Source organism: Theropithecus gelada, chromosome 7b, assembly GCF_003255815.1.
Source record: "Theropithecus gelada isolate Dixy chromosome 7b, Tgel_1.0, whole genome shotgun sequence".
Taxonomy (NCBI): domain Eukaryota; kingdom Metazoa; phylum Chordata; class Mammalia; order Primates; family Cercopithecidae; genus Theropithecus; species Theropithecus gelada.
Window position 1 is genome coordinate 77,541,648 of NC_037675.1, and position 26,404 is coordinate 77,568,051.

At 38.2% G+C, this 26,404-nt stretch overlaps 1 protein-coding gene across 2 annotated transcripts in view; it reads left to right on the plus strand.

The window, feature by feature from the left end:
• Positions 1 to 26,404, plus strand: part of GPATCH2L (G-patch domain containing 2 like) — a 56,129-nt gene that overhangs the window by 24,034 nt on the left and 5,691 nt on the right. The window contains exons 6-10 of one of the 2 annotated variants that reach the window (XM_025392473.1): positions 1,358 to 1,425; positions 2,712 to 2,766; positions 5,518 to 5,603; positions 21,010 to 21,104; positions 25,046 to 25,957. In XM_025392473.1, coding sequence (XP_025248258.1) covers positions 1,358 to 1,425; positions 2,712 to 2,766; positions 5,518 to 5,603; positions 21,010 to 21,104; positions 25,046 to 25,101 — 360 coding nt within the window. In that variant the 3' untranslated portion in view covers positions 25,102 to 25,957. Of the gene's footprint in view, positions 1 to 1,357; positions 1,426 to 2,615; positions 2,656 to 2,711; positions 2,767 to 5,517; positions 5,604 to 21,009; positions 21,105 to 25,045; positions 25,958 to 26,404 lie in introns of those variants that run through there. The other variant, XM_025392472.1, reaches the window with a different exon arrangement.

The following is a 26,404-nucleotide window of genomic DNA, read 5'->3' on the forward strand; positions in this document are numbered from 1 at the left end:
TGCCTTTAATGATGTCAGATGAGTAGGATAATATTTACTTGTTTAATTCATCTTCATCACCTCACAGCGATATTTATCATTTCTAGCAGAGGTCACCGCTCTGCCCCCTTCTTCCCTCCCCTATCTCGCTTCTGGTTTTCTAAATTGTCATCGTAAATAATGAGTTTCATTCACAGCTCCCTGCCAGTGAGCTGCTAATTACACAAAGTACTGCTTGTAATTTACACAGTAATAAACTGTAAATTTAAACATTACGGCACTTTAAGTTAATAATTTTTCTGCTGTAACAAATAGCTCATTTTTCAACCATCTTTTCCCTTGGCCCCCCTACCGTGTCTGTGTCTGTGACCAGGAGGCATAGCTATAAGAAATGCAGAATGTGAAGAATATAGTATATGAAAACTTCTCATTTAACTCCACTACTGCCCGGACTCTGATCTCAGGGTAATTTTTCTATAGCCAGTTCAGCTGAAATGTGTAGCCTGATGTTTAGGACAGTCCACACATATAGATGAATACAGATAATAACATTTGTCCAGACACAAATGTGTTTAAAGAACAGCCTTGACATTCTTGACAGTCACGCCCGTGACTTGCGTTATCTCAACACAGCAGTTACTCAGATGTGTGTTGGTATGCTTTCCCAGGTGCCATGGTAGGTAAGCATTGGGAATGTACTCAAATGAAGAGTGAATTGCCGTTTTCCAATTTTTTGGAAATGGTTGATTTCTGAACTATTTGTGGTGTTATGGGTAAGCTTTTATACTAATGATGTTGAGAACCCTGAATTTAGGAATCAGTTTTATACAAATTTCTATTTTTATTTCTTGAGATGATGTTTGAGGGACAAAGTACAGAGTAACAATTTTTGCAAGTCACAAAACTCTTTTGATGTATTTATATTTAGTCAGCAGAGACTTTTACCAGTGAGGATTTAGTAACGTCCCAGGATGAAGTCTGTTGGGACTATAATCACATAGCTCTAGGGAGCTTGGTGTGCTCCCCTGTTAAAAATTGGCTACTGTTGAATTTTCTAAAAAGGATTTTTACTCCTATACACTGCAGTAGTTCCAGGAGGTATAGTACTTATTAAAATACCATATATGGTGAATAGTGTCTATAAAGTGTTGATAAAGACTTGGATCACTGGAGAATAATAAATGTAGGGTAACATGTAATACTTTTAAGATGAATTGCAATAAAAAGAAATATAGTTGCTGTTTTATTTTAAGATTGATTTTTGACATGTGCCTTTTGAGGTTGCCTTAGCTGGCACAATTATGGGAAAGGTTGATATTGTACTTTATGTGTTTGTTTCTGTGGTTGGATGATACTCTTGTCTGCCTTGTCTTTTTAGGAGACCAGCATAAACACTTTGGGGACTGAGAGGATAAGCCATATCATTAGTGACCCTCGGCAGAAAGAGTAAGTGCTTACGTATTTACTGGCTGTGCTAGTCTGCTCCTTGGAGAAGGAGGCGGAGGGGAGTTTTATGGAGCAACTTAGAAATCAGGCTTCAGAGCTCAAAGAGATCTTAAAGATTTGTACTTTATAACAGTTAAAGATGGCAACATCCTAAACCTGTGACAGTGATTTTCTTTTCCTTTCTAGACTAGTTTCATTGTATTGTTTTTTTATACCTGCAGATGCTGCATTAGTAGCCTCCAGTAAAGATGTTTATTTTAAACTAATTTTTCTGTCTCTAAATTTTTTTTCCAAAATGGATGATTGCCTCTATCCTCCTATATTCTCTTCCCATTTTTAGACCTTTTCATAGGGAAATGTCTTTTTTTTTTTTGAGACAGGGTCTGGCTCTGTCACCCAGGCTGGAGTGCAGTGGTGGAGTCATGGCTCACTGCAACCTATGCCTCCTAGGCTCAAGCAATCCTCCCACTTTGGCCTCCTGAATAGTTGGGACTACAGGCATGTGCCACTGCGCCTATCTAATTTTTGTATTTTTTGTAGAGACAGGGTTTTGCCATGTTGTTCAGGCTGGCCTTGAACTCCTGGGCTCAAGCAATTTGCACACCTTGGCCTCCCAAAGTGTTGGGATTACAGATGTGAGCCACTGCGCCCAACCTGTGAAATATCTTGTTCTAATTACTGTGGTGAGTGCTGTAGGAAGCCTGTATGTAGCTACAGGAAAATAATTCTGCAAATTCTTGTGACAGCCTTGTCCCCTAAAATGGTTGGTTCTTTCATATATCTTGTATGCATCATGGTCAGTACCCAGTTATGATCCTGTACACATCCAACCCGGGCTAATTTTAACATAGAAAATAAAGATGTGGGTGTGGTTTATGCCCTTGTTGAGTTGAGGCTTCTGTTGTCACTGCACAACTGAGAGAGTATTGGTGTCACACTGTAATCTTGGGTTTATTTCTATTGTCCAGTCTTTTACATTCCATTAGAAGCCTTTTTCCTTTGAAGAGGTTTTGTTTTTTTTTTTCCAGAACCTTCACATGCATTTAATGTCTTCTCCTCTGATTGCATCTTTTCTCTATTCCCTGCTTTGTCTTTACTTCATTATTCCAACATCTTATCTTCTCCCTTCTGTAATTTTCCTATCACTTCTTTTATTGTTTTCTTTCCTGTTATTCTCTCCCTCTCTTTAGTTTCTGGTTACCATCAGCTGGGAAAAGAGAACGAAATCAGGTAAGATCATTTTTCTTTGTCATCTTTATTTTATCATTTGGTTTCCTTTTCTTTAGAAAGAATAAAGCGTTGGCTTCTGATTTTCCTCACATTTCTGCTTGTGCACATGAGGTAAGGTTTCCTCTTGTTATTTTGATTTTCTTGGAGAACTGTTTTCTAAGAGTAACCAATACTTACTGGTAAAAACTGCAGCTATTTCCTCTTTGTAGGTTCAACTGTGATCATTAGTTTCTTGTAGCATATATTTCATAGGAATCCTGTTTTTATTTTAGTTTTGAACTTTGCAGTAAGAAAGCGGAATGAATCTCATTTGCATATGGTTTAGTTCAACATGAGAATCCTGCGTTGAGAATTACTATGTTGAAGCCTAAACGTATGAAGCAGAAGGTAGAGCTGCTCTGGGTGAAGTGGGGTCAAAGCCTTAGAGCAGTGGTCCCCAACCTTATGGCACCAGGGACAAGTTTTGTGGAAGACAGTTTTTCTGTGGACCCGGGTTGGGGGCATGGTGAGGAGGGTGGTTTCGGGATGATTCAAGTGCATTACATTTATTGTGCACTATATTTCTATTATTATTACATTATAATATATAATGAAATAATTATACAACTGACTATAATGTAGAACCAATGGGAGCCCTTAGCTTGTGTTCCTGCAACTAGACAGTCCCATCTGGGGGTGATGGGAAACAATGACAGATCATCAGGCATTAGGCTTTCATAAGGAGTCCACAACCTAGGTCCCTCGCTTGCTCAGTTCACAGTAGGGTTTGTACTCCTATAAGAATCTAATGTGGCTGTTGATCTGACAGGAGGTAGAGCTCAGGCGGTAATGCCAGCGATGGGAAGCAGCTGCTTGCTGACAGCTCACCTCCTGCTGTGCGGCCCTGGGGTTGGGGACCCCTGCCGTAGAGCCTCTCCTTCTTAGTCTTTTCCCTAGCAACCCCCTGAGGGGGGCCCTTGGCATATTTAGGCCCATGTAGAGGGCTCACAATTTAAAAATTAATTCATAGTAGTTATCGATATGTTTCTTTATGTGTGAAGCTTTGTGATTTTTTTTTTTTGGAAGATTGCTTTATCTTGGTAATTAGTTGTAAAATAGATGAACACTGACAGGTGAAAAGTTGTAGTCTTCCTGTTTGTCGTTTTTTTTTTTTAACGACTTAGTAGCTTATTGAGTTGATACACATGATCCACATTTTAGACTTGGAATCTTCATTATGAATCTGCTGTTTCAAAATGAACTAGAGTGGTAGAAGACTTAACTGGTGTATGTGTATGAGATGATTTTAGATGGCATGCGGACGCACAATTTTTAAGTTCTGTATTACAGTTTACATTGGAAAAGATGTAATTATATCAAGCTTGTTATTTCACAGAAATGTAGTAAGGACAAAGCTGAGCAAAAATAATTGATATGAGGAAAAATAATAAGTAAACAGTAGTACAGGTTTTAGGCAGCTAAGGAAAATCATGAAGGTGGTATGTGAGAGACTGCAGGTTGGGGAACACTAAGCTAGAGCACTAATCATGTTTGCATCAGAGGATCTAAAGGCAGAAGAGGACCTGTGGCAGTCACCTGGTCCAGATCTGTTATTTGCAAATGATGAACCGGAGATCTATAAGATTCATACTATTTGCCCAAAGTCATACAGCTAGTAGAACCAAGATTGGAACCTCTGTGGCAGATAGAACAGTTGCTTAGTTTGTATTCTCATAAAACACATTTGAAGTTATCATTCCAGGGTCTTCCAGTCTTTGTATGTCACAAGGTATTAAGTTCTAAACTTTCTGGAGAGGACTATTAGTTGTGGAAAAAGTCCAAAGAAAGCTAGCAAACATAAAGTGAGGGATCTCATTTGATCCTCACTGCCACATTTTGAAGTCAAATAGATGTTTTTGCAGGTGAGAAACTGAAATTATACTCTAAAAGCAATATGATAGCAATGAAAGTAAAATAGGTAGGGCAGGCCTGGCGCAGTGGCTCATGCCTGTAAGCCCAGCACTTTGGGAGGCTGAGGCAGGTGGATCACCTGAGGTGAGGGGTTCGAGACCAGCCTGGCCAACATGGCGAAACCCTGTCTCTGCTAAAAATACAGTAACAACAACAACAAAAATTAGCAAGGCGTGGTGGTGGGTGCCTGTAATGTCACCTACTTGGGCGACTAAGACAGGAGAATTGCTTGAACTTGGGAGGTGGAGGCTGCTGTGAGCTGAGTTCATACCACTGCACTCCAGCCTGGGTGATAGAGCGACGACTGTCTGTCTCAAAAAAAAAAAAAATTAGGTAAGACAGATAGTGATATATTCATTTAACAGATGAGGATAGTAAAGCTCAGAGGTTATGTAATTTTTGACACCCAGTACATCAGTGGTAGATTGGAACTAAAAGGTGTTCTAATTCTTAGTCTAGTTCTCTTTCCACAATGTGATGCTGCTGTTATGTGCCAACCAGTCAGTTATTCTTGGAAACATTTGCCAGGATAAGGAAATGAAAAGGTAATTTCATGCTAATCTTGGGAACAAGGGCTGATACATAGTTGATAATCAGCAGGCACAAGTTCCTGTTACATCATGTGGAAAAAACTGTCTTCTGCCATTTAAGTGACTACTGTATATCAGAAGTTTTTGAAAAAGTGTTGTTTAATAAAGATTAGGGTTTTTTTTTTTTTTTTTGACGTGCTAGCTCAGGTTGGGTACATTCACAGGCACACTATTAAATATGCGTGACTTTACTGAACAGTGCCTGTGTTTGACAAAAGAGTTGGACAGTCAAAGGGGAAAAGTAATCAAAGTGTAGGTTACCCTTTAGGATCAGGTCCGTTTCTTGTAAGCCTTACTAAAATAGTCTTATTCATTCCTGCAGTTCAATCCCCTGTCTCCCCTTTACTCACTGGACGTTCTTGCTGATGCTTCTCACCGAAGGTGTTCACCAGCACACTGCTCTGCCAGGTAATTGTCTTTTAGTAGCTGTTATTTGCTTCTGGACAATACTATATTCCTTTCTGTTACTCCTGAAATTATAAAATATGTTTGTGTACAGTATCCAATTTGATCCTGACAATCCTCCTAATCCATAGGAATCTTTTGAGGTGGATAGATGTTTTACAGATATAGAAACTGAGGCAGAGCAGTGAAGTATCTTTCCTATGGTCCAAGGCTAGTATGTGATTAAGTCTCAACTTTGACCTAGGTCTTCTGGCTCATATTTCATTTTATTTCCGCTGCTAAAAGCCCCATCTTCAAAGAACATTATTAATGTTCCTTGCCATGACCCTGTAAAACCCTGCATAATCTGACTTCTTCCCGCATGTACAGCCTCCTTTCGTATAATTTTCTCCCTCTGTCCGGGAGAGATCCAGCAGTACCAGGGAGTTGTGTTTTGTTCTTCAAAAATTGCAGCAGTCCTTTCCTGCCTCTGAACCTTTGCTCTTTTTCCCTTTGACTGGAAAACTGTCTTTGAGCTGCTGCTTGTCTCAGCTCAGGTGCCACCTCGTCAAGGAGGACCACTTAGACCATCCCGTCTAAGGGGCCACCTCCAGCACTTCCTGCTCATTATCTGTTTGTTTCCTTTATTGCTCTATCACAGTCTGAAATGAATTTGCTTATTAGTTTATTTTAGTGGGTTTGGTTTTTCTTTTTCTTTTTTTTCTTTTTCACTTTATCCTTCAGTCTTTCCCATGAGAATATAAGCTTCAGAGCACTGGGATGTTGTCTTGTTCCTGATAACTCCCTAACACAGTATCTGGGACTTGTTAGGCATTAATATATATTAGTCAAATGAATGACTCCTTACAAATATAAATTCTTTTAGGTGACGTGGGAAGTAAATATGGTTTTAATGGTAGCAGCCCCTACAGGGCTGTTATGCAGAAAAGAGTAGCTAATAGGCTGGACCCTAGAAGTTTTATTGTTTCTGGTGGCACAAAGAATTTCTTTCCAAGGTTCTGATAACTGTTTTTTTCCCTAATAAGTTCTTAAATGGTTATGTTCATAGTTATTGAGGTGCAGGCTGCACAAAGAAGTTACTCTTTTGTGGATACAGTTAGAACTTCTACTGTGGGCTATAATAATAAATTTTGCACCATAACCTACTGCGAGATCTTTCTACTGAAATATTGGTATTTCTGTACAGAATGTCTTTTGAAAAGAGAGACCATCACAAATGGTGTTATTAAGAATGTGGAACCAGCCTAGGCTATAACATTGTGAGACCTTGTTTCTACAGAAAATTTTTTTAAAAATCAGTTGTGTCTGGTGACGTATACCTGTAGTCTCAGCTACTTGGGAGGCTGAGGTGGGATTGCTTGAGCTCAGGAGGTCAAGGTTTTAGTGAGCTGTGATGATGCCACTGCACTCTAGCCTGGATGACAGAGTGAGACCCTGTCTCAAAAAAAAAAAAAAAAAAAAAGAATGTGGAAAATTGTGGAGTGATATAAACTATTAGTTGTAAGGCGTTTCCTTCAGTAGCATGATGTTTATTCATCATTAATTCATTCAGCGTTTGCTGGGATCCTGCTGTGAGCCAGCCTCTTTGTTTAGAAACCACCCTCAAGGAGCTTATGTTCTCATGGGAAAGTCAGGTATGGAAGTTGACAATTACAATAAAGGTTTGAAAAAGCACAGAGGAGGGGCCCCTAACTTCGAGGCTCAGGGAGATCTTTTTAGAGGTTGTGCTCAAGCTGTCAGAGAAGACAACAAGATTTTAATCCATAGGAAAACAGTCCTTCAGCTGTTTGTCTTAATACCAAATAAAATGATGTCTGTGTATACTGTTTGGGAAAATGATTTGAGTAGCATGATACCATGTCAGAATGCTGAAAGTGGATTACTTTCCCTCCTCACTTTACCTGTGCTACCTAGAGCTGTGCTGTGCTGAGATCAGTATTCGTACTTTTGTTAGGCTTCCTGTTTCTTTTAAAAGCCTTATCCTGGGGCTGGACTAGGCATTAGCTTCTTGTTTCTTTGTGTATCTCATTATCTGTATCACTGTCTTCACTCTCTTGCCTGGCAGTGTTTGTGGCTGAACTTGGAAACCTAAGGAAGTCTCTACTGTGCTTCTATGTACTCAGCCTTAGGGTGATATTGCTTATTGTTTTGGACCATTGCTGAAAGCAAAGGAGAGAGAATGTGGATAATCATACATCCTCTTTGTCCTTACTTCTAGACATCATACCCAGGGCAATAGATACCAAGTGGGTTGCATACATGAAGGTTTTTTGGGACAGGGGAGGTACATTTTTAAACTTACATTTATTGATAGCTGATCCTTCAAATTTTTTTTTTGTTTTAAATTGTACATTTGTGTCTAGTAGCATGTATTTATATTTTATGTGTATGTACTACACATATCATCTTTTTTCAGATTTTTTACTCGTGAGGGTGCACATCAATAAAACTTGGCAACCGCTGCTCCATAGGAAATGATCAGCGCAAGTGACTTCTATGCAATGTTTAGAAAATGTGAATGATGACATACTGAGCTCTCAGGGCAACTGGTCACTCCTTTGTAATAGTTCCTCCCCAGCAGGGGGTTAGTGAGGATGGAACCGTTTAGGTCCAGTGTGGCAGACTGATGAGACTGGATTCAGAACGGGGCAGTAGGCTTTGCAAAGAGTGGATCATTTAGCAAAAGCCTGGCACCAAGGAGGAGTGTGAAGGAGTAAGTGGCGGAAGAAGCAGGTGAAAGACTATACTAAAAACTGTTTTGAATGGAAATTGTATCTTTTTCTTGTCCCATTTTATTTGTAGTAGGGAAACATTTATTTCAAAGCATCTGGACAGCATTGGAAATTTCACATGCATCATTAGCATGGGGGGTGTGTGTGTGTGTGTGTGTGTGTGTGTGGCGACTATGTTATCATTAGTGGTATAATTTTATTTTGCAAAGAGAAGTGTTTCCTGTTTTATCACAGCTTTCCCCGAGGAGGGCTGGTGTATTAATTTGCTGTATTGCCTCCTGGCTGTTCCCAGGCTGTTTTTCCTCTTCATCATGGAATTTTTAATGGCCCTGTTGCCTCTTGGGAAGCATGTGAGGAAGAGTTCCTCAGGGAGTGCTTCCCTTTTTTCACATGCCTATAATTACTCTCCTTTAAGAGCACAAAGAGTTCGATAATCATGCCTGAACTATGAAGGTTCCCTCCTGTCAGGTTACTGAGCTGAGGCTGCTTCTTGCCTGGACACTGCCAATTCCATTCTCCCAAGCAAGAGGAAGGGATTTTCAACAGTTTCCTCCCTGCTAGAACCGTATGCCTTTCTGGTTCTCAGAATAGGTGGGAGCGGGGGGCATTGGGAGGATGGCACATGACCTAAAATCCTCTCTTGTTTAGTATTTCATTGCTATAAACAAATAAATAATTGGACCATAATCTTAAAATAACATTTTATTGATGTATCGTTTTAATACAGCCCAGATGACAGGTGCAGTAGATGGGAGGGTTTGTGGTCTTTGTACCATCTAATAGATTTATGGATTTCAGGAATACCACTCTGGAAATAGTTAACTTGGTGGTTTTCAACCCTGGCTGCAAGTTGGAATCACTTAAGAAGCTTTAAGAAAATATATCCATGCTGGGCCCTACTTCCAGAGATTCTGATTTAATTGGTCTGGAATGAGGCCTAGACATTGGCATTATTTTAAAGCTCCCTAGGTGATTAATGTGCAGCCAGGGTTAAGAACTGTTGTCCTAAATGCATATGGGTTTGTGACTGGTGCTTTGTCATTTGCTTAATAGGGGCTCCCATTTCATAATTGGCACGAACTCTGTGCTTTGGTATAGTATGCACCATTCCTTATGGGAGGTAGACCCCTGGACTTCTTTTAGTTTTGGAGAACCTACTGCAGGTAAAGAAGAGTGTTAGTATCTGCACAGTGCCCAGCACATAGTTCTTAATAAATGGGGGGGGCAGAGTTTTGTCAGGTGGCTGTATGGATAGTTGGATTGTTGGCTGGCCGTGTGGGTGAAATCCATAAACCAACTGTTTTGGTTTGGTTGTTTTGGTTGCTAGTATTGGGATTTGCTGTTAAAGGTGTAATACTTGGTAGTGGTGTTAAGAATTGCTGCTGCTCAAACAGCAGATGGTGTGATTGGCGTTCTGGTAGAGGCAGTGGTATTGTTAAGGGCACAGTCACAAACTTGTAATAAGGAGACTAGTGCTGCAAGCAGTTTTTCCCAAAATGAGAGATTTGTTGATTGTGAAGGATAGTTTTTCTTACTGTTATTACCAAAGAAAACGATAAGTAGGATTTATCAATTGCTACATACAGGTCAGTTGCATCTGTGTGATGCATAAGTCACCAGTTGCAGTTTTTGAGTGCAAAAACTTTTCATGGCAGTGTTTTAGTTTTCTCCAACTCAAAGGAAAGGTCAACTTGTAGTGACCTTTCCTTTATTTTGGAAGATAATTTGGTCATGCATTACCATTTTAATTTATTCTTTCTTTAAGCTCTGAAATAGCAAAGTACTGATATCTTCTTTTCATATAGGTCAGCTTCCTTTGTAAATAAACTATTTTTTCTTTGGGAAATCTTATTTTTAGTTGCAGTAAGGATGGCAGATATCAGCCTGGTATGCAAATATTATACATGTTTCTTAATGAATGGATGAAAAGTTTCATAGCTTCTACTTTCTTCATAGACCATTGGCATAGGTGGTAGGAGGTTAAGAGTGTGGATATTAGTGTCAGGCAGACCTGGGTGAGAATCCTGGCTTCACCCAGGCAAATGACTTAATCTTCCCATACCTCAATTTCTACATCTTTAAAATGGAAATATCAATACTTTTTAAATTGGTTGAGTGGGGATCAAAATGAAATAATATATGTAAATATTTAGCATCCTGGTAAATTTTTGTTATGTAGTTACTGCCCTACTCTGTCCTTAGGATAACTGCAATTTTAAAAACTTTGAGTTGGCTTCCAGAGTCATTTGCTAATTAGATGCAATACAGATTCTTGAGGTGCTTAAATGGCCTCAAATGGTCTATAAGAGGAGGCATTTGGACAGAGTTGGGGTTAAAAAAAAAAGAGAGACAGAGAGACCTTCCTGCCCATTAGAGAGTTGAAATAGGATAGGCTGAGCTCATTTGTAATTCATTTTATGTGTTCCCAAACGTTATGATCTACATATCAGAGTTGTGTGCCCAGCTGGCTGTGCCACTTGACAAGGAGTTTCAAAGAGTAAGAAGAAGACTCACTTCATGCTATTAATTTTGACCTTTGGAGCCATAATAAACAGCCTGAGGTTTTACCTCAGGGCTTGGGGGAAGGAACCTTTTATTAGTCCTGTATCTGTTGATGCTGTGAAGTACAGTGTTGCTTTCTCACCTCTTTAGTGCCTTAGTTTGGGCCATGTGTGAAGCAATGTTTCTGCTGTGGTATTGTCTATAAGGCTGCCCAAGCCTATTGGAACTGCCCATTGTATAGTACACAGTTCTTGAATCTTTTGTCCTCTATTGGAGGGTCTCATTGACAGTGGCTGTCAGCTGGCTGGCATCTTACTGCCTAAGTGGAATGATGAAAGCATTTTCTCTGTCTCTCTGTTTTTCCATTGTAACATACCCATCTTTCCAACTGATGTGAAATGATTCAACTCTTATGGGTGGCATGAAACAGCTTCATGATATGCCTACTTTAGCCCCACTAAGGGAATTAGATTAGGGGGAATTTTCAGGTGCCGGTGAGCAGTTTGTCACAGACTACTGAGGGTTAGATTTAAGTGAAAACCATTAGTGGAATTGCTAGGATCGCGTCCTGTTAGATAAGCCTCCTCTGTTTCCTATGATAATTGTGAAGTGGTTTTTTTTTTTTTTTCCTTCCTAGCTGCTCCTAGTGCCATAGGCCTAGATCTTTTCCCAGGTGCAAGTCTGAAAATATTTCCCGTTCTGACTGCTTAATAAATGTCAGTAAACCCTAAAGGTAAAATCGCATGTGAGAAAGGAGTCGCACATTTAATCTAGGGATTAAATCCCTAGATTTAATCCTCCTTTTTCTCCTTTTACCCTAGCACTTACTTGTTCTCTGATTACAACTCAGTGTCTCGGAGTATTAATTCTTTCTTTAGAAATTGGCCTTCCTACTATGTTGTGAGCTCCTGGGGACAGGACTTCAGCTCAGTCATCTTTTATCTCCCTCTGCACATCCAGCATAGTATGTTACATTGGGTAGGCCTCCATAAATTTTTGTTAAAAATAATTGAGGTGAACAGATTAGTAATTAAGGAGAATAATTGGAATATATGATATATATGACCTTTGGTCCCTAGAAACATCAAATTTTTTCCTGGTGTTACTTGTTTGTGTTAAAGAAAAAGTATAGAAAACAAATACCCTTTTTACACTGAAATTTATTAACTTTCTAATTTTTAATTTTTGTGGGTACATAGTCGGTGTATATACTTATGGGGTACAAGAGACGGTTTGATATAGGCATGTAATGCATGATAATTACATCATGGAGAATGGGGTATCCATCCCCTCAAGCATTTATCCTTTGTGTTACAAACAAGCCAATTTTACTCTTTTATTTTAAAACGTACAGTTAGATTACTATTGACTATAGCCACCCTGTTGTGCTATCAAATAGTAGATCTTATTCATTCTTTCAATTTTTTTTGTACATGTTAACTATCCACATTCCCCACCACCCTCGTTACCCTTCCCAGCCTCTGGTAACCATCCTTCTACTCTCTATCTCCATTAGTTCAATTGTTTTGATTTTTAGATCCCACAAATAAGTGAGAACATGTAATTTTTGACTTTCTGTGCCTGGTCTATTTTACTTATTATAATTATCTCCATTTTCATCCATGTTGTTGCAAATAACAGGATCTCATTCTTTTTTATGGCTGAATAGTGCTGCATTGTGTATATGCACCACATTTTCTTTATCCATTCATCGGTTGATGGACACTTAGGTTGCTTCCAAATATTGGCTATTGTGAACAGGGCTGCAGCAAACTTGTGGGTACAGATATCTCTTTGATATACTGATTTCCTTTCTTTTGCGTATTTACCCAGTAATGGGATTGCTGGATCATAAAATAGAGTCAAAAAAGACTCTAGTTTTAGTTTTTTTGAGGAACCTCCAAACTGTTCTCCATAGTGGTTGTACTAATTTACATTCCCACCAACAGTGTACGAAGGTTACCTTTTCACCACATCCTCACCAGCATTATTAGTTGTATTTTGGATGTAAGCCAATTTAACTGGGGTGAGATGATATCTCATTGTAGTTTTGATTTGCATTTCTCTGATGATCAGTGATATTGAGCACCTTTTCATATGCCTGTTTGCCACTTGTATGTCTTTTGAGAAATATCTGTTCAAATCTTTTGCTCATTTTTTGATTGGATTATTAGATTTTTTTTCTATAGAGTTGTTTGAGCTGCTTATATATTTTCATTATTAACACTTTGTCAGATGGGTAGTTTGCAGGTATTTTCTCCCATTCTGTGGGTTGTCTATTCACTTTGTTGATTGTTTCCTTTGCTGTGCAGAAGATTTTTAACTCAATGTGATCCCATTTGTCCATTTTTGCCTTGGTTGCTGTGATTGTGGGATGTTACTAGAAAAATTTTTGCCCATCCCAATGTCCTGGAGATTTTTCCCAGTGTTTTCTTATAGTAGTTTCATAGTTTGAGATTTCAGATTTAAGTCTTTAATCTACTTGATTTGATTTTGTATATGCTGAGAGATAGGGGATCTAGTTTCATTCTTCTGCATATGGATATCCAGTTTTCCCTGCACCATTTATTGAAGAGACTGTCTTTTCCCCAGTGTATGTTCTTGGCACCTTTGTTGAAAATGAGTTCACTCTGCATGTGTGGATTTGTTTCTGGGTTCTCTGTTCTGTTTCATTGGTCTGTGTGTCTGTTTTTATGCCAGTACAATGCTATTTCAGTTACTGTAGCTCTGTAGTATAATTTGAAGCTAGGTAATGTGGTTCCTTCAGTTTTGTTCTTTTTGTTTAGGATAGCTTTGGCTCTTCTGGGTCTCTTGTGGTTCCATATAAATTTTAGGATTCCTTTTTCTGTTTCTGTGAAGAATGTCATTGGTATTTTGATAGGAATTGCATTGAATCTGTAGATTGGTTTGGGTAGTATGGACATTTTAATAGTATTGATTCTTTCAATCCATGAACATGGAGTATCTTTCCATTTTTTTGGTGTCTTTAATTTTTTTATCCATATTTTATATGTTCATTATAGAGATCTTTTACTTCTTTAAGTTAATTCCTAGGTATTTAATTTTATTTGTGGCTACTATAAATGGGGTTAATTTTTAAATTTCTTTTTCAGATTGTTCACTCTTGGCGTATAGAAATGCTACTGTTTTTTTGTGTTGATTTTGTATCTTGCAACTTTACTGAACTTGTTTATCACTACTAATAGTTTTGTGGTACAGTCTTTAGGTTTTTCCAAATATAAATTCGTATCATCTACAAACAAGGATACTTTGACTTCTTCCTTTTCAGTTTGGATGCCCTTTAGTTCTTTCTCTTGTCTGATTACTCTAGCTAGGACTTTCAGTCCTAAATTGAGTAACAGTGGTGAAGGCGGGCATCCTTACCATGTTCCTAATCTTAGAAGAGAGGCTTTCAGTTTTTCCCCATTCAGTATGATACTAGCTGTGGGCCTGTCATGTATGACTCTTATTATGTTGAGGTATGTTCCTTCCATACCCAGTTTTTTGAGGATTTTTATTCTATATAAAAAAATGAACTTTTCATTAACTTTAAAAATGAGTGATTTTTGAAGGTGAACTATTCCTTAAACTAGCTTGCCATTGGCAGACAGACTGTTTTCTCTCCATAGGAGTGACTCTAAACATCTTTGTTCCAAATCTAAAGCAGTCACTTCAGTTATTTTTTTGCCAACATTGGTTCTATTAAACATGCATGTATTTCTCAAAGTATTTTTTTTTCCCTAAAAGTACATTCCTGCCCCAAGGACATAGTGATCTGCCCAGTTTCCTAAGTAACACTGCAGTTTTAACAACTCACCTGATCTTTCAGTTACCTGCAGTAAAAAAGAAAACAGAAATGTTGTGTTTATGCTTGGATAGAAAGAATCCTCTTTCCATTAATTGTTAATCTTCAGCATTCACCTTCACACAATAAGAATTTAGTGACTTTTTCTGGGATAAGAATTTTTTTAAAAAGAGTGTACTTTTTGCTTTTAGTGCTCTTTCTTCCAACTCTGCCCTGGCAAATGCCACCACAGTGGGGAAACTATCACACTCTTAGGGGAAGTACTGATCCCACACTTACACTGTGAAAGAAGCATATGCCCCAGGTTTTACTGGCCTGAGTGAAGATTGTCCCTGAGGCCCTGATCAGATGAAACAGAAAAGGCATAGCCTGTCTTTTCTCTAATTGCGTATATACTGGGGAATAGTATTTTTATCTAAGTGTATATTAATTTAATCATTCTATTATTCTTTAGGTTGAATAGTTAGATCTGCATTATTGACTAGGTTGACTCTGGGAATTTGGTAGATTTTTCAACTCAGTAATATTCAAAGTAGGTAGGTGCTTATCAGAATTACCCAGGGAAAAATTTAAAAATAAGTATGTTACTGATTCTCCTCCCACTCCTGCCCAGCCTACTAAATTAGGATCTTGATAGGGACATGTGTATTTAGTAAAAGCTCCTTATATAATTCTGATAACCATTTGCCACTCCAGTTGAGAATTAAGTTTTAACTTGGTGGAGACTTTAACTTAATACTTAGCCTTTTATACACTATGCCTAATTGAAAGATCACTTCCCCTAATATATTACATGGTTTGCAACCCAAGAACAACCGTATACTACTCTTGAAAAATAGTTTTGAAATATCTCGTTAGTCTTTTACCCTTTCTACTTGCCGGAAGGGTCTCTGTGTTGGTGAGAAAGAGAAGCTTAGACTCTTTTTATCCTTTTTGTTACCGCGTTTGTGCTTTTGTCCCTCTTTTAGTTTCCATTTTGAGAGTAAACAGTGATGCTTTCAAAGTAAAATAACACACATTAAATAAATAACACGTTAAAAAGAAAAGGAGCCAAGTGGTTGTTAAGTACCCCTAAATGAAAATGGGGTTGGAGAGGTGGACAACCTCTTTATTTTTCCTTCCCTTCTTTAATTTTTTATGTCTGCAACCCTTGATGATCTGGAATTATTTGGGGATAAACAAAAAACTGGAACTTCCTCTTCGATAGGAAGCCGAAGCTGTAGCAGTTGCCTTACCCACATGCTAAGGTTCCCCAAAATAATACAGGCAGCCCTGCCAGCCCCACACATGGTAGTATTCTTTACTCCTGAGCAGGGCTGTGCTAATATTCTGGACGTGCCATGCTGCATGACAGCTTCTGTTTCCTGCCTCTGAATCCTCTTGCTCTAAGCACCCAGCTTCCTTCTTCTTTTCCCCAGGCTTGTTCTTTTTTTTTAGTTCTTCTTTTTAAATTTTTATTTTATTTTAAAAAACTGACACATAATGGTTGTACGTATTTATGGGGTATACAGTGGCATTTCAATACATACAATATGTAGTGATTAAATCAGGGTCATTAGCATATACATCTGCTCAAAACATTTATCATTTCTTTTTGTTAGAAGCATTCAATATCCTCCTAGCTATTTGAAACTGTGTAATATATAATTGTTAACTATAGTCACCCTACAGTACTGTAGAATGCTAGAATTTATTCCTCCTATCTAGCTCTAAGTTTATATCTTTTAATAAATCCTTTTCTATCCCTCCCTTCCCATACCCCAGCCGGAGGTATCCTCTGTTCTACTTTTTACTTCTATGAGATCAACTTTTTTAAGCTTCCACTTATGAGTGAGAACTGATGGTGTTTAACTTTCTGTTCCTGGCTTGTTTTCACTTAACCTAATGTCCTCTGGTTCCATCCATGTGGCTGTGAATGACAGGATTTACTCTTTTTTTTTTTTCAATGCCTGAATAGTATTCCATTGTGTAGCAGGCTTGTTCTGGGTCCTCTTCCTCCTTTGTCCTCTAGGGTTCTTTCCAAGTGGATGGGGCTTTCACATAGAAAAATAGATTTTCCCGGCCGGGCGCGGTGGCTCACGCCTGTAATCCCAGCACTTTGGGAGGCCGAGGCGGGCGAATCACAAGGTCAGGAGATCGAGACCATGGTGAAACCCCGTCTCTACTAAAAATACAAAAAATTAGCCGGGCGCGGTGGCAGGTGCCTGTAGTCCCAGCTACTTGGGAGGCTGAGGCAGGAGAATGGCAGGAACCCGGGAGGCGGAGCTTGCAGTGAGCCGAGATCGCGCCACTGCACTCCAGCCAGGGGGACAGAGCAAGACTCCGTCTCAAAAAAAAAAAAAAAAAAAAAAAAAAAAAAGAAAAAAGAAAAATAGATTTTCCCAAGCTGTAAACTCTAGCAGTACTAATGTTCGCTTAAAATCAAGACAGAAGCAAAATGTCTTACTGTCCTATTATAACAGTTTGATCGTTTCTCTTCTTCCCTCCCCAAATCTTGTCTAGGAAGGGACATAGAGAAAAATGTCCTCGTATACTGACTGCTAAGATATGATGTTATTCTACCTCCTATGAAATAGCTCTCCAACCTCGAAATGTGTCTTAAGAGAAATGTTTTAAGAGGGAAGGATCATTTAAATTGACTTTTAAAAATGAACGTACCTTCTCTTTATTGATACCCTTGTTTCTTTGTTATTCATATTCTGTAATCTGAAAAGCTGCACAGCTGCAGGTAGAACTTGACTATAAGATCCATCAAGGCAGAGATTGTCACTTGTTTATCACTATATTCCTAGTGTTTAGTACAGTGCTTGGCAAGAGTAGGTGCTCAGTAAAAATTTAGTGAACAATGAAAGAAGCAACAAAACTGCTTAGTAGAAAGGAAATAGTCCACAAAAGTACATTACTTTTACAATAAAATAATTCACTTAACAAACTTCATTACTTGATTTCTTAGAAAGTCTTCAGTTCTTTCCTGTTGTAACCAGAGGAATTTACAAAATCTGAAGGATTTAGGATATTCAAGACAACAGTTAGAGGTGGGAATGGGGTGGTAGAAGTAGACCATTTACCACAGAGAGAAGTAATATGCTGGAGGCATAACAGTCAAGGGTCAATTAATGTAGAGACAATTGACCTGAAGGCTAAACAGTATCGCCTAGAGGAGCAGGGTGGTGGAAGGACCACCTGAGCCATTGAACCCCCAATAACACCCTAAGATGTTGCAGTGTAATAACCTGTGTGCGTAATAATAGGTAAGTAATACTTATTCGCAGTTTGCTAAAGTAAATAAGCATTTCCATTAAAAGTTGTTAAAAACTTAAACATTGTAGTGCATAAATTTTTTTTTTACTTCCAAAATGACACTATCATTCCTTGAAAGTGTGAGATAAGTAGTACTGACTAGATCCATAAAACAGTTGATAATATGGGCCTTTTCCCATGTTACTGACACATGTCAAGTATGCAAAATGGTGAAAATGATGGATGGGGGCAAATAAAAGGCAGTATTTGTGTAGCTTAAGTTGATACTCCAAGAATTAATATCTTAATATACTTGTTGAGTACTTATGCTTCTCATTTTGCGTCTGTCTCATGAAACTCAGCATATTGTAAACTGTGATCTTGAAGAAGCAATGTTTTTAATTAACTTTTTATTGAAGGATAAACATACAGGGAAGAGTACAAAGAAATATACACTCAATGAACAGTCACAAAGTTACAGTCAAGTAACAAGCATCCAGATGAAGAAAAAGAGCATTATCAGAAGAACCCCAGAAGCTCCCTGTGCCTCCTTCTCTGCCGGTCTTCCCCCTCGCCACTGCTGTAGAGTGCCACCATCCTGATGTCTAACAGTAACATGGTTTAGCTTGAAGCAATGGTGTCAACATTTTTTCTGAAAAGCTTTGGAGGTTCCTTTAATGAGCTTCAGATAAAGAGGAAAAAAGCATGACTATACATGACTATGTTAGCCTTTGTTTGACTTTGTTTCTCCTTCTGAATCATGCCTGAGGATAAGGATGATTGAATAAGATCAGAGTGCTTGGATAGTCTCAGTTTGGGTCTGTACTCAAGTCCCATGTTTATGGAAAAGATGGATGCTGTATGTGTTCCACATTTCTGTTTTGAGGAGAAACACAATTTTGTCATGTCAACTTTATTTTCTGCTTGTGTCTGGACTTCAAAGGGAATTACCAGCACTCCATTCAGACTGAAGTCCTGTCTACCTTTGATGTTGTCCTCTATGTTAATTTGTTATTAAATCAGCATGCTCCCTAGACTTATTCCCAGGATTTTTGCAAGGCAAGGTATGAAAAAGGAAGTGTTTTCTCTACTTTACACATTTATAATTAGCTATTTAGAATTAACTATTTGGGCTTTCAGAATTAATTATTCATGAGGTATTTGACTTAATTTTCTGTACAGGACAGAGTGATCAATAAAAGGTGCTTTGGATGGAATTTTCCAAACCACTGGCTTTGTATTATAAATCTCAGCCTGTAACATTCTTCACATTCCTAGTTTGTTAGGATTTTAATCAAATTCTTATGTTTTCCTATTTATAAATTGAATTGACTCTTAAGCTTTTGCTATTTAGAGAATTGAAAGTGTGTGTGTGTGTGTGCGTGTGTGCATGCGCGCACATGCATGCATGCACCCCTTTCAACTGTGCAAGTTATTTTGGGGGCTTTCTGAGTCAAAAAATTTGTCCGCTCACCAGCTGTCTTGTTGCCTTGCTAACCAGGTTTTCTTAGGTTTGTCTGAGGTTCCAGTTTTAAAACTACTAAGGGTCTTGATCCTCAGCTGGGACTACTGATTAGGAGTTTATCTGGTATAATTTTATATGTTATTTACTTTGGCTAGTTTTTTTAAATTGTAAAATGTACATAATATAAAATTTACTATTTTAACCACTTTTAAGTGTTCATTCAGTTGGCCATTTGATTTTTAGAACTTTTATTCATTCATAGCAGTTTTAATCAACAGCTGATGAGGATCGCCTGTGTGCCTTGAGCCAAGGTTGGTAGATCATTGGAAAATTATCAAAGAAGTGTAAATAAAGTTTGTTCTCAAGATCCCTGTTCTTAACCTCAAAGAGATTAAGCCTTCTTGTTTCATCAGAGAAGCAAGATATATATATATGCACACCAGTTAAACATTGCTTCATGGTAGATGAGGCCCCAAATGTTCAAGGGAACACTTTGTGTAAAGATGAGACTCATTTTGGTCTTTAATCAGGGGCAGGATCTGTCTAGTTTGAGAGGGACAAAATCTTTACATACATAAAGATTTTTTTTAGTGCTTTCCACATGGCCAGGCCCTGAGCTGAATACTTTGTAACATACGTAAAGATTTTTATTTTACTTCTTAATTTGCATACAGTACAATACATTCTTGGGGGAACAGTGGTGAACTAAAATAGCATACCAGCTAGTTCAGTGTTAAGCCCATTGTCTTTCACAGAATCATTTGCTTTTAAAATAAGCTGAATATTCAGATGAAGGAACATATTGTCACATAATTAATATTTTTATTTTCTTTTTTTGCCTGTAAAATAAAAAACATAATTAGTATTTTTTTTTTTTTTTTTTTTTTTTGAGACGGAGTCTCGCTGTGTCCCCCAGGCTGGAGTGCAGTGGCGCGATCTCGGCTCACTGCAAGCTCCGCCTCCCGGGTTCACGCCATTCTCCTGCTTCAGCCTCCTGAGTAGCTGGGACTACAGGCACCCACTACCACACCCGGCTAATTTTTTGTATTTTTAGTAGAGACGGGGTTTCACCGTGGTCTCGATCTCCTGACCTTGTGATCCACTCGCCTCGGCCTCCCAAAGTGCTAGGATTACAGGCGTGAGCCACTGCGCCCGGCCATAATTAGTATTTTTAAAAGTCACAGAAGCCAAACTTACTTTACTTGTGATGTAGACAGTATTAAAAATTCAGATTTACATGGCAGGAGGTTAAACTTTCTATTAAAATTCTGTGCAAATATCTGTGTTCTTGCAGCATTAAACTTTTCAATATATTACCTCTTGGGAGTAAGTATTTCATTAGTGAGTTTAGAACAATTGTGGTTATAGTTTTTATGAAAAATAATTGTATAAAAATAAGCATGTAATGCAACACATATTTATTGAAATTAATCTTGAATGCCTCCTACACTGAAATCAGGTAAAAAGTTTAGAATGGGTGTGTATTGTGGATAAAGAGTGAGTTATTATTAATTCTGAATAATGTTGTCCCAATGCTTAATGGCAAAAGACAGTGCCCATTTTATTTATGTCTGTAATGGGTTAAGGATTTAAACTGGGCTACATGTAATGTCTTACAATAAGAATTAAAAAGTTCAAACCTTTTTCCTCTTCTTACATCTGCAGACAGGCAAATGTACATTGGGGACCACCATGTTCACGTGACATCAAGAGGAAGCGGAAACCAGTGGCCACAGCATCTTTGTCTAGCCCCAGTGCAGGTGATTACATGCAGTTACCATTCATTGAGCATGTACCGTGTGTCAGGCACTAAATTATGTATTTCGTATACCTTTTCATGTAATGTTTGTGATAGTGTAGATCATTTTTTTCCCACTTTACATGGGAAAACTGAGACTACAAGAAATAATTAGCCTAGTTCTCGCTGACTCTGAAGTCTATGCTTTTTCACTGTTACATGACTATCTAGAGTTTGAAACCCTGTATTCCACTATCAGCAATCTCCAGTCATCTGAGCTTTTGTTTTAGCACTGACAGGAAATTAGGTCCAAGTTAATGAAAGTCCAGGTGAGGTGGCAGTTCAATCAGCAGTCAGGCAGTCACACGGGGTTATTTACTTTCTTATTTTGCATATAGTACAGTACATTCTCACTGCTTTTATAAGTGGAATGCTAATATTTTATTGGTCATGACATTCCTAATTAAAAACTTTTTTAGGCTAAAACTTTTCAGGTTTTTTTTTTTTTTTTTTTAAACTAACACTAATTGGTAGAAGCCAAAATAGTGCTTATCTTTGGTGGGGGGTGGGGTGAGCAGTGACCAAGAGAGGGCACAAGAAAACCTTCTGGGCTGTTGGCAGTGCTCCATATGATGAATTTGGTGGGGTGTATGGCTGCTTACATAGGTAGAATCTGGAGCTGTGCACTTAGGATTGATGTCCTTCACTGTGTGTATGTTATCCTTCAATGAAAAAAAGGGGAGAGTTATGTATTTATTAATATTTCTGTGAGAAAACTGGATATTGAATATGTCATTGAATATTTTATTTTCTTTAGAAAATGCTACCTATTATATAGATCAGAGCAGTTGAAAGCTGAATAGAGAGTAAACCTCAGACAGATGGGGAGGGAGCCCTATCCTCTACCTTGACTTAGTAAGTTTTGGTGAACTGTGAAATTGTCCTCTTTGAGCTTCTGTTTGTGGTGTCTGCTTGATGGTGGTTCATACTGGACAGTCTTCATCACAGGTCTGATGATTATAGTACCTTTTTTTTTTTTTTTTTTAGTACTTTCCACATGGCCAGGCCCTGAGCTGAACACTTTGTAAACATTATTTCACCTAATCTTTGCAACAGCCTTGTAAGGTAGACGCTGTTTTTATTCCCAGTTTACACATGAGAAAACCAAGGCTTAAATCACTTCCCTGAGGCCACATGGTTGATAAATTGCAGAGCCAAGATCAGACCAGTTTCCCTGTGACTCTAGAGCTGTCCTCTCGAGCACTGCAGGTGTTCTTCTTTTTATATACAATAGGATCAAGTCCAGACTATGACCCCGCATCAAAACTCAGATCCTCATTCAGTCTATGGTATTGGAAGCATTAAAAGAAAACCACCCCTCTTTTATCTTTTTGTTCTTTTTTTTCCTCCTTAATATCTAGCTTCTGGTTTTAGCTTTTAATTGTTTATAAGAGAAGAACGAACCATTGGGAAGAGTTTAAAATCCTCATTCCATATTCAGGTTGGGAAATGTACGTGTGTGGGGGTGGGTATTAAACAAGACTTGAGCATTAAACATTTCCCCTCCTGAGCCCAGCTCCTCTTCTCTCACTTGTTGACTAAGCCCTGCTTCACTGAGCATTTTCTTTTTTTTCTACCCACAACCTGAGTGCCCCATGGAGGTGAAGGACATAGCCTGAGTCTGTGCCATCAGTCAGTAGAACAAATGGGCTTGCTCTGCCTAACATCGGGCCATCTCGGATTCCACCTCTTTTATGGGAATGAGTGATGAAGAGAGGTGCGTTCCGCTTTGCCGCTGTATTAATACACATCAGGGGCCAGCTCCTGGCACTAAATCACGCTACTGCATACATCTGTTATCGGACTCTTCACCAGTGTGATGAACAAGACTGCAGATAGAGGCTTCCTTGTGTCATTCTTTATAGGATTTTCCTAAAAGAATAAATAGCTCAGATCTCTGCCAACACTCTCCCCTGTCACTGTGATGAATTCAGCTTCGTTCTTAAACATGCAGCCACAAATCTTTTCCCTTTCTTCCCCTCCCCCACTGGTAGAAAGTTTTGAGTTGAAATTGACTGAATTTAAAGATATTAATAAGGGTAGAGAGGTGAAGAGCAGGAAGAAACAGTATGTCTTCCTTGTCTTTTTGTACTAATAGTAACAAAAGGCCAAGGAAAAAGACCATAAATGACCATAGGGTTGTTAAATAGACCCATTTTGAAAGTGTAGCACCTTTATTTTCTTTGTATCTTCATTCTCCCCTCCTTATGGCTTTCTAGCCTGCAAGTGTCTACTGCACAGAACTCCACCCTGGATCTTAGTGAGCAAGCATGCTAACCTGCTTCTGAGACTTGATACACCAGAACAGGGATTTTCCCGCAAGTGTCTCCCTCATGCTGAAGTGAACTAGCTGAATATGCTCTTAAAGAATGTACTCAGAAAAGAAAAAAAATGGATATCTTCTCCAAAATTTGAGACTAAGTAGCTGTAAAAAACGTAATAAACCCAGATGAAAACCAGACTTCGTTTTCTTGAAATGATTTTCTTCATCAGAATGGTAGATCAGAGCCATCGGCATGCAGATTCCAATCCTTCAAAAAGTAAACACATGGCTTTTGATAAAGCGGAATTGAGGTGATCAGAAATTCTGTTGAGAACCCAGCTATTTGTGTGAGTATATTTTAGCTATCCCAAAAACTTTTTCTGACCTTTCTCTTTCTGGGATAGGATATGTGTGCTTAGAGTATCATTCAGAAGGATACCGAATAGTTAATCTGCTAATTAGTTACATCAGGTTTCAAATACTAGGTCAGTGACATAAGAGAGAGAAAGAGAGAGAGAGAGAGAGATTTGAATTGTCAAATGGATTGTCAGATGCATTCACAAGAGCAGGACTGCGTATCTGTTTTGCTCACTACTGTACCCCTAGCATCTAAATGAATACCTAGCCCGTGGAACAAACCCACTAGTTATTTGTTGTAAGAATAAATTATTAGAATCTTAAAGGTGAAACAGAGTGATTCCTGATGTACTCTAACCACATGGTTGGATTCAGTAGTTCCATTTTAGGATGTCCCTTTTCTCGGGAGTCATAGGGCAAATTCTTACTGCCCACTGTCTCTTTTTAAAGTTTAAATGTTTTTTAAAATTAAACATGTTTCTTAGTAAATATTGAATGGGTATAAAAGAACATTTATAGCAGATATGTAAGGAGTAAAGAAAATACAGCAAATATCCATGTACCTACCATTCACTTTAAGAAAAAGTTAAAATTTTCTTTTTTCAAAAGTTAAAATCTTCTTTAAAAATCTCCCTGCTCTCCTCAGAGGTAAAAGTTATTCTGATTGTTTTTTATCGTTTGTCATTCTTTTGTTTTTTTTCAAGTAGTTTTAGCAGACATATGTATCTTCAAGCAATATATTGTCTAGTTTTGTGTTTTTTGAACCCTTGTATATAGAATCAAAGTATGTCATATTTTATGTTGCAGCTTTCACCCGGTTCTGTTTTTGAGATTCAGTCATGCTTTGTCCTGCCAAAATCTATTTTTCAGCTGCCATGTATATAGTATTCCATTGTATGAATATGATTAATATACCGTAATTAAATGTTCTTGATGGACATTTGGACCGTATTCCTGTTTTATGCTATTATGGAAAATACTGCACTGTTCTCTGAGAGAACAAGTGCAAACATTCTTTGAGGCCACTTCCCGCTCATTAGGATGGCTGTATCAAAAACAGAGAGCATCAGGTGTTGGTGAGGATGTGGAGAAATTGGAACCCTTGTGCAGTACTTGTGGGAAGGTAAAATTGTGCATTGCTGTGGAAAACAGTATGTAAAAAAAATTCCTCAAAAAATTAAACATAAAACTACCATATGATCCAGCAATTCTGTTTCTGTGCATATACCCAAAAGAATGAAAAGCAGAGACTCAAAATAGATTTTTGCACACCTTGTTTACAGCAACATTATTTGCAATCGTCAAGATGGAAACAACTCACATGTCCATTGCTGGATGAACAAAATGTGCTGTATACATACAACGGAATATTATGTAGCTTGAAAGCTTTCTTGTTCAGAATGAAACTGCTACATGCTACAAATTGGATGAAGACATTTGCTAAGTGAAATAAGTGAGACATCAAAGGAGAAATACTGTATGATTCCACTTTTATAAGCTGCCTAGAATAGTCAAATTCATAGAAACAGAAAAATAGTGGTTGCCAGGGGCCAAGGGAAGAGGGAAATGGGGAGAGTTATTGTTTAATGGGTACGAGGTTTCCATTTGAGATGATGAAAAAGTCCTGGTGATAAATAGTTGTGATAGTTACACAGCAGTATGAATGTACTTAATGCAACTGAACTGTACACTTAAAAATGGGTAAGATAGCAAATTTTATGTGTATTTTACTGTAGTAAAAAATAGCAAAAAAAAAAAAAGTTTTTCTAGGGTAGTGCTTTTTTCACTGCAGTTTGGTGACCATGTAGGTATAGTTTTTTGAAATTTATTACCAGTTAAATATGAGTGAGTATGTGTGCCTGAGTTTGTTGTGAGTGCGTGTGTGTATGAGAGAAAAAAAGAGAGAGAGAGATTTGAGTTGTCAAATGTATTTCCTGCTGCTCTGGTGAAGTTCCAAAATGTTTGAAAGCTTTTGCCCTCAAGAAACTCTTGTATCTAGAGTAACAGCTTTCAAGATATTTTTACATTAGCCCACAATAAGAAATTCATGTTTGAATATGTGTGTTGGTTGCACATGTAAATCTGAAATAAATCCTGGGTGCGTGCTGATACTTTCAATTTTTTTCATTGAGGAAAAAAAGTAATGGTCATGACCCACTAAATTGATTTTGTGACCCGCAATTTGAAAATTACTGTTCTAGGTTACATTTCTGGGAGTGGAATTATTGGGTGACATGGTAAAATCCAAACTTTCCTAGGTTTTGCCATATTTTAGTATATATTTGTTCTTAGCAGAGTGGGTGGAGATGATGGTTTGTGCCACTCCGCTCAGGGGCATTTGGAAATGTGAAGTAAATGTTTGTTTGTCACAATGACTGGGGAATGTTCCTGGCATTCAGCAGATAGGATCCAGATCGGTGAGTGTTCTGAAGTGTACAGGACAGCTCTGCACAAGCCATGTCTCCTGTCCAGAATGTCTTTAGTGATCTTATGGAAAAATATTGGGCCTGATTGTGCTCTTTTTCTGCCATTTTCCTTGTTGTATGGTATATATTTATTGGTAACACTGCCCTGTCGGAGGAATGGGTTGTGGCAGGAAGAGCGTGGGGTTTAGAGTCCAGTATCTGTGTTTGAATCTTGAT